This window comes from Coloeus monedula (assembly GCF_965178545.1).
Source record: "Coloeus monedula genome assembly, chromosome: 2".
Lineage (NCBI taxonomy): Eukaryota > Metazoa > Chordata > Aves > Passeriformes > Corvidae > Coloeus > Coloeus monedula.
This window is the reverse complement of record NC_138782.1, coordinates 85,761,077-85,768,697: the sequence shown is the minus strand read 5'-3', so window position 1 is coordinate 85,768,697 and position 7,621 is coordinate 85,761,077. Positions and strand designations below refer to the sequence as shown.

The 7,621-nt window shown below is 46.0% G+C and overlaps 1 protein-coding gene across 2 annotated transcripts; it reads right to left on the bottom strand.

The window, feature by feature from the left end:
* Positions 1 to 684: 684 nt before the first annotated feature.
* Positions 685 to 7,400, bottom strand: TENT5A (terminal nucleotidyltransferase 5A). Of its 2 annotated transcripts, XR_014227374.1 has the most exons (4): positions 7,273 to 7,400; positions 6,565 to 7,072; positions 4,467 to 5,559; positions 685 to 3,531 (listed from the first exon to the last, which is right to left on the bottom strand). XR_014227374.1 is itself a non-coding variant. In XM_082303310.1 (3 exons), the coding sequence occupies exons 2-3, from the start codon at positions 6,985 to 6,987 to the stop codon at positions 4,780 to 4,782; spliced, it is 1,203 nt and encodes a 400-aa protein (XP_082159436.1). In that variant the 5' UTR covers positions 6,988 to 7,072; positions 7,273 to 7,400; the 3' UTR covers positions 685 to 4,779. The 2 variants fall into 2 exon arrangements, 1 of the variants encoding a protein (XP_082159436.1); XM_082303310.1 differs by having other exon boundaries at positions 685 to 5,559.
* Positions 7,401 to 7,621: the final 221 nt, after the last annotated feature.

Below are 7,621 nucleotides of genomic sequence, written 5' to 3'. Positions count from 1 at the left end.
ACCTTTGCTGACAAGGACAGCATTGTAGGGCAGGGAAGAAGAGTAAACATTGAATCTGCAGGAAGAACTGGACTGATTCAGCAGCTGAATCAATCAGACATGTGCATCCTTTCTCCCCAGCAGCTCCCCAAGCTTCAGGTCCTGCAGCACCCCACCCGCTACAGCTGGCACCATCTTTACACCCAGGCAGCAGTACACCATTGCCCCCTGGGCCTACCAAAAAGGTAAGGCCAAAAAGGCCTACCAAAAATCAGCCTCTACCAAATATACCTCAAGGGCAGCAGGACCCCGACATCCCTGCCAGCATGGTGGTTTGTGGACGATCACAGCCATCACAAAGTCCCAGTCCCGCGATCTCAACTGGGAGGGCAGCGAGGGTGTGGGGTTGCCATGGCACTGTTCCACTTTCGTGTTTCGGACCATTTGCATGGCCCGACTAGTGCTTGAGTGCGTATTTTTGGCAGTGGCTGGGGAGGTTCCTCTGCAGCTGAGTAGAGCCAGCCAAACTTGGCTGGCACGAGGCAGGGCTTTTCAAAATGTTCTGTGCTCCAATCGGAAAGCAGCCGAATGCTACTCTTCTCAGAAAAGTGCTGCCCTTGTCCTATTTTAATGAAAGCGAACTTGGTATTCAGTAGGAGCAGGCCAGAGCTATTTCAAACACGGAAGACAGCAGACACAAATCAATAGAAAAAAATAACTTCTTTTTATTTACAAAAAAAATCCAAATATTGGATGCTGTAAACAAAATTCACAATCTGTTCCCTCTAGAGTCTGTTTTCCATCAGCTCTTTTTCTGTCTGTGACAAAGCCTATAGTCAAAATGTTCCAAAAGAGCAATCCAAGGAGCAGTTTGCTGCAACAGGATGCCTTGCAGAAGGCAACAGTTGTAAGGAAATTTGAGGGAAAGCAAATCTGCACAGACTCCTACAGACTGCAGGAGCCTGCAGTGCCTTTAGCCAAGCTGTCTTGAAATTTGCAGGCTTGTTTTTTTTTTTTTACTATTTATTTTGTTAGCAAACCACTATTACAACAGCAAAACAGTACACTGATTTTCTTTCTTGCAAGGGAAATTCTCTGCATAAAGAAAACCATACAAAAGAATATATTCAAATAGGAGCTGAATATGCAAATACATTTTTTCCTTTTCTGTGCAGTTTTAGCTAGCACACTTCATTTTCTCAATTTAAAAAAGCGCCTTTTTTGAACCAGTAGGAGCTTCTGATGTGATACAAACCAAGCATTTAATAAGAGCTGTTTAGAGGATTTGTGTGAAGGCCTTTGTGCAAGATAAAAAATATTTTAAGTGCAATACAAGAAACTAGAAAAATATCATCTTTTTGGTCTTCTAATTGCCCTTCTATTTTTAGGAGAAATGTTCTTGCATTTGGGAGGACAGCTACATCTAAAGAAAAAAAAAAGAAAAGAAAAAATCCCATTTAGAAGCTCTTGGTTGTTTCACGATCGCTAGGTTTAACCAAGTTTAGTGCCCTGTTGGTTAGCAGGAAATTCAGCTGTGGCACAAACAGTTTTACTGTAATCAGGTCAATGTCTTTAATCAGTTCAGCTCTTTAAAAGGGGCACTGTCTTCTGTAGCACAAGCTTTAACCTTACAGCTGATTGGATGGGATAGATCAAGTCTACAAAGCAAGAGCGTGGTATTAACTTTAAGAGTACCAGTGTGCTGAAGAGGAGGGGAAAAAACAGTTAAAAAGAAGTCAGACTTTATGGAGGGAAAGGTGTGCAAACCACAGAAATAAACCAGCTTTGAAAAGGGGTTCTTATTTTACTGTTGGCCTGAACTCATGCCTTCTTCCCACCTCTAACACCAGGCACATTTTAAGCTACCAGTCACAAATAATACAAAGCTCCACCAGTTCCACCACTTGATCATTAACACATGTAAAACAGATCTGGAATACCTATATAATATATAAAAAAACATATTATATATGTATCAAAATGCAAATGCCAAAAGGTGCAGTTTAGCTCAGAGCCCTGCTGTATGCACTATAAGGTAACTAACTGCTGTGAATCAAAAAAAACCAACCCACAATAAAATTTGAGCTGAGAGGAAGTATTTCAAAACTTTCAAGCAATGGCAAAAAAAAGGGTCCTTCAAAGGAAAACAACACTGTGTCATGTATTATCAGCATTCTGTGGTTGTGGCACAGCTATAGATTCTCAAACCCTTTTAAAGAGAGGATGACTCATTTATTTGCTGCAAATAGTTGTGGGAGAGAAGACATACCACATTACCAGCTGATCCTATTTCCCCAGCCCTCCCCTTGCTTCCGCTAGCGAACCAGTAGCAGGAGGTAAGGGGAGCCAGCAGGCCAGGAGCGCTCAGCCGGGACCCTCCAGGGGGCTGGAGGGAACCTCACTGGGACAAGAGGCCAGTGGGAGGCTGCAGCCAGCACCAAAGGAAGGGAAGGTGGGGACAAGGTCTGCACGTCAATGCCAGGAATGGCAATGGACCAGCTTTTAAGTTTCCTGAAGGACTCACAGGGAAGGTGCTTCAGTAAACAAATCGGGTTCCTATTAAAGTGCCTGCAGAGTGAAAAGTACAAAGCGCGACAAAAATAGATGTACCTTACTCGCTCCATAGGGAAAATACACTGCCAGGACACGAGTCTTCTCCCTCTCCCTGCCCCTGACTCCAACGCCAGACCGTGCCTGTGACCAGGCAGGGCACAGACGGATTTCCTTCAAAAGCCTGAATTCCCTTTTTTTTTTTTTTTCCCTCTCAGAAAGAAAAGCAAAATATCAGTCAAGTGTCACTTAGTCATTAGGTTTTCAAAGCCCAACAAAGAATTTAACACCTTCAGAGATGGCACTGAAGTGAAAACAGCAGCGGAGGTTGGTTTTTTCCCCCCTGCTGGTCTTTCGGGAGAGGAAATGAAAGTGAATAGTTATTGTTCCAATGTAAAGTGATTCCATTTAAATAAAGTACAGTACTAAAATTGTAAATGCAGTGTGACAACCAGATCAAAGATGTTTAATATTTGCATAAAAATATATATATATAATATATATATAAAATATAATTTTAAGCAATCGTGCAACACTCTTAAAAAGGGTTCATTTCACATTTGCTAAATTCTAGTGGTCCTGGAATGCATAATGCATTCTATTAAAAATACTCCTTTAAATATTAACAATTAGTGTTCAAATTACAAACTAATACAATATTCTTTAGCTGTCAGGGGGTTTAAATAAACCTATCTTTGATCCACGTTCCACTGAATTACACATCATGGAGGTATGCAGTCACAACATTAGTGGGTTAAATGTCAAAATGGCATTACAGTACAAAACAGTTAAAAAAAATCAGCTAGTCATATGTTTCTCCATCTGTGGAATTATTATGGCTCACAAGCAACTCACTGAATTACTGTAATCCTTGTTCTTGCAACCAAAGACATTATCTGAATCCCACCTTAATCCTGACTGGTTCATTTACTCCAAATTTCTCAGGTGTGGGTTAAAATTTCACTGCAAGGTGCCCACTGTCCTATGACATCCTGTTGCAAACTGGAAAACAAGTAGTACTTTATTTAAACATTCCTTAATTGCTACATTTTCCTAGACCACATTAATATATATTGTGTGTGTATATATATAGATATACACCAATAACATGTACATATATACACACACAAACATATATACACACATACACACACGTACCTAGGATAATAGCACACCGACAAAACATTAACTCTATACAGGTATTTGCCAAGAAAAAAAATAGGGCATTTCCTCCACCACTTATTCACAAGCTTATGGGTTGGTTTGCTTTTTTTTTTTTTATCCTTGTGTCCCTGATAAAACAAAATGCATGGTTAAACCACAAAACTATATTTTTTTCTCACTTCAAATTTTATGAAGGCATCAGGCACTTTTGATTACTATTGGTGTGTACAAATATAGGAACATCTTTCTTCCTTTTACATATATATATATTTATATATATATACTCTACTGTATCTTCTTTGCTTGGATAACTTATTTGTGAAATCTTTGGTCCTAAAGTATATACTTCTTGCCACAGCTGGTTTTCCAGCATTCTCACATTTTTAAAATGTGAGGCATGCACACAGCTGGAAATAATGGACTTTGTCATCGTACATGATTCTGTTTTTCTAACTGTACCAATCCACTACTGTTCATTTGGAGCAAGCTGTTTCTGGTAAAGCATTCTAGTCAAGCAAGCTATACATTCTACACGGTCAATCCATAGACGGCACTTGCTGCAAGCCCCAAATGCAGTAATTCCAATATACAATTTTATTCTGCTTATCTCTGCTTTATGCCTCTAACTTTTAACTCCTGAATATATATAGAATTGTTTTTTGTGAAGTTTTTTCTTTTGTTGTTTTTTTTTGTTTTGTTTCTTTCATATTCTCCCTTTTGCAGATCCCATTCTAGAGTAAGAATAAAAATAAAAGAAAATAAGGCTTTCCCACCTTCTCTATGCCAAAGCTATGGGAGCAGATATTGCCAACCCATATTGTCATCAAGCATTCCTCCCTCACTTATTTCAGGGGAAGCTGGTTGCTTTTAATGACAGGCCTCTTGTGCTCTGGGGTAGGATCCAATTATTTTGGGGTTCTTTCTTGATCATGCTCCCATTATTTATTAGAAGAACCACAAGCTTGTCCCAAGCTTGACAACTAGAGCAGATCGTCATTGCACAAAACACCCCATTTCAGAGGGACCCGTCGCCCCTTCCTGCATCTTAGAAAATGTTCTCTCCACCGAGTCTACTAATTTCGATTCTTAATTACAGGGCAGCCAAGTAGAGTATGTGTGCTGCTGGCAAGGGAACACCGTCTGAACCTGGGCAATGTAGTAATTGCTGAAGTTGGCATCTGCTACGTATGGGGCTGGCTGGTAATAACAGGTGACATTGGCCACATTGGGGATGATATTTTGCTCGGCTAGGACTCGGATGGCCAGCATGGTGATCAGATTCAGAGTCTGTCTCCTCTCATGCCCCATCAGGCACACTGTGCTCTCATTCACCACACCGTGAAGGGTCATGAGATAGTCATACTTGCGGTCTTCTAATCCCACAAAGTGGTTCTGCAAGTAGGACTCCAGCTTTCTCTGCTGTTCGCCAATGTCTGAGAAGTCAATGAAAAACCTCGAACACATGTATCTCTGCAGGGATTTAATCTCAGATTCAGAGGCTGCCCTAAAGCCCCTTACCAAAAGGTTGCAGTACTTCAGAAGACCACCTCCTCTGATTTCTTCTGGGTTTCTGGTGGCAATTATCTTGTTGCAGAGGTGATCAAAGGCTTCCTGGAAATCCCCATAAACGCTCTCACCAATGATAGTTGGGTGAAAAGTTTCAGTCATCGGATTCTCTGAGCACTCATAAAAAAGCAGCAGGGAGTCCAGCTTGATTTGAAAGGAATCGACACTGAATTCAAACTGCCGCCTCAGAGAGTCCACAAATTTCAGCTCCACATTTTTGCCACTGTTGTTGGACAGGGAGATAAGACTCCATCGGTCTGAATCATTGCATACTTTTACCATTTTCTGCACATAAGCCTCCTATAATCAGAAAGACAAAATGAGCAAATCAAGACAAAGAAGCAAGAAATTTCTCCTTCACTGCATTTGCTCACCCCCTCCCAAGGCCCCCCCCCCAGTACTTATTTCATAGAAGATTTCATGGAGCCTGCAGATACATACCAGAGAATAAGTGCTTAATGTGAGAGCTCAAAATGCTGTCACTGCAAGGGTATGACAGGGAAGGGTGTTCTGCTGGGACTGTGTCATGCAAGGGAAGCATATAGCAACCCTACTTCTTTCAGTCACTTCTTAATACATCTACAGACTAAGTCCATGGCACACCTGCCAAATATGCCTGCACCCATACACAAAAGGTCACTACTACAATCTGATAAGAAATCTTATTTATTGGTTTTCACTTCTCTATTCCCCACAGAAACAAGTTAGCAAATGTTTATTCCCTTCAATCCTACCAGTGCAGGTTCCATAAATCTGCCCCATATTTAAAAAAAAAAAAAAAATCCCTCTAAAAATCTGAAAGGCATTTGGATTCAGCCTAATGAACTTAAGCGAAGTGTCTTCTAGAGGAGCGAATACGCCTCCCCACTGGGGCTCTTAGCACACCTGGAAGCATGCCTTGGAGACGGGGTTTCCTTCTTGTAGATGTTAAATCCATCTACGCTCCCCCTGCACCCGGGAAGCGGGGCCGGCACACCGATCTGCCGCCGAGCCGGGCTGGGAGAGAGATGTGCAGCGCCTGGCACACGCCCCAGGTAAAACAACGCTCCCAGCAAATCAACCCGGGAGGGAGAAAAAGCTAATTAATCCTGAAGAGCGCCGGTCAGGGCACTTCACTGCAAACTCCTCCTCGGTTTTAAGCGTGGGGTGAAAAAATCGCTCGGGGTTCCCGTGGGTCGCGGGGGTGTGGGGGGAAGCTGCGTCCCTGAGCGCACCCCTCCATCCCCAGGGGGGAAGGTGCCCACTGTATGCAGGAAGGCGCTAACACCTGCCCGCTCCGGGCATCTGGGCAGAGGGCAGGTTTACCTTGAGGGTGAGAGGCGTGATCTTCTCCTTATTCACCCCCTCGGGTAAGAAATCCAAGAGGCAGTCCAAGACCACGTCCTTCACAGTCTGAAATTCGGCTTCTCCTTTGAGGTCTGCGCAGAAGATGAGGTCCAAGTCCTTGTAACCCAGGCCGCTGTCCTGGTGGAGGACGTGGCTGGCGGCCGAGCCGTTCAGCCGCACGTCCCGCAGGCCGATGCCCTTCTCTTCCAGCCGGCTCCGCACCACCTTGACGATCTGGCGGGGCTGCATGGCCAGCGTGGGGAAGTTACCGCGGCCGTGGATGGGAATGGTTTCGCTGAGGATGCGGTCTAGACGCTGCACTTGCTCCCAGCTCAGCACGTTGCAGTGCGCGCTCTCGCCGCCGCCCGCGGAACTCCCGCCGGCCTTCTCATCGTCTGCCATGGTGAGCGGCCGCCGCCTCCCCGGGCTGGATCCAGGCACCGCTCCGGCTCCTCGCCGGCCCCCCGGGGCCCCTCTCCCTCCGCGCCTGGCAAAAGAGGAGGAAAAGCCAGCGGTCAGCAGCTGCGTGCACCCCGCGCCCGAGCTCCGTTCCCCCGCGGCCGTCCCTTCCAGCGGGGGACACACCTACTGATTAGATTTAAAAAAATAAATAAATAAAACGGGGGTGGGGGGAGAAAAAGCCCCCCGGAGCCAGGTAGTGCTGCAGGATAAGGGAAGGTGCCCAACCTGCAGCGCCGCTGCTTGCGCCGCTCTCCGCGCTCCCGCCGGGGCAGAGGCCGCCCCGCGCAGACGGAGAGGCCGCCCCGCACCGCCCAAGAGGCCGCCCCGCTCGCTGCCGCCGCAGGCTGCCGCCGTCTCCGGAGCTTTCGTAGTTCTGGCCGGGAAAGGTCCCCAGTAGTTTTTATACTGGGCTTCTCCGCGCTTCCGGGGTTCCGAGTCACGGCGCCCGCGTCCCGCCCCCTCCATCTGCATGGCCGGCCTCGGCGGTGCCCCCGGCCCGCCCACACCCGCGCACCCGCGGGCCGCCCGCCCGCCCGCCCCTCCGCGCCGGCGGAGCGCCCAGTGCGGCCGTCCC

Coding starts and splice junctions, on each gene's coding strand:
- TENT5A (XM_082303310.1), bottom strand. CDS start 6,987: ATGGCAGACGATGAGAAGGCCGGCGGGAGTTCCGCGGGCGGCGGCGAG. Junction 5,560..6,564: donor TCACGCCTCTCACCCTCAAG/GTAAACCTGCCC, acceptor TTCTGATTATAG/GAGGCTTATGTGCAGAAAAT.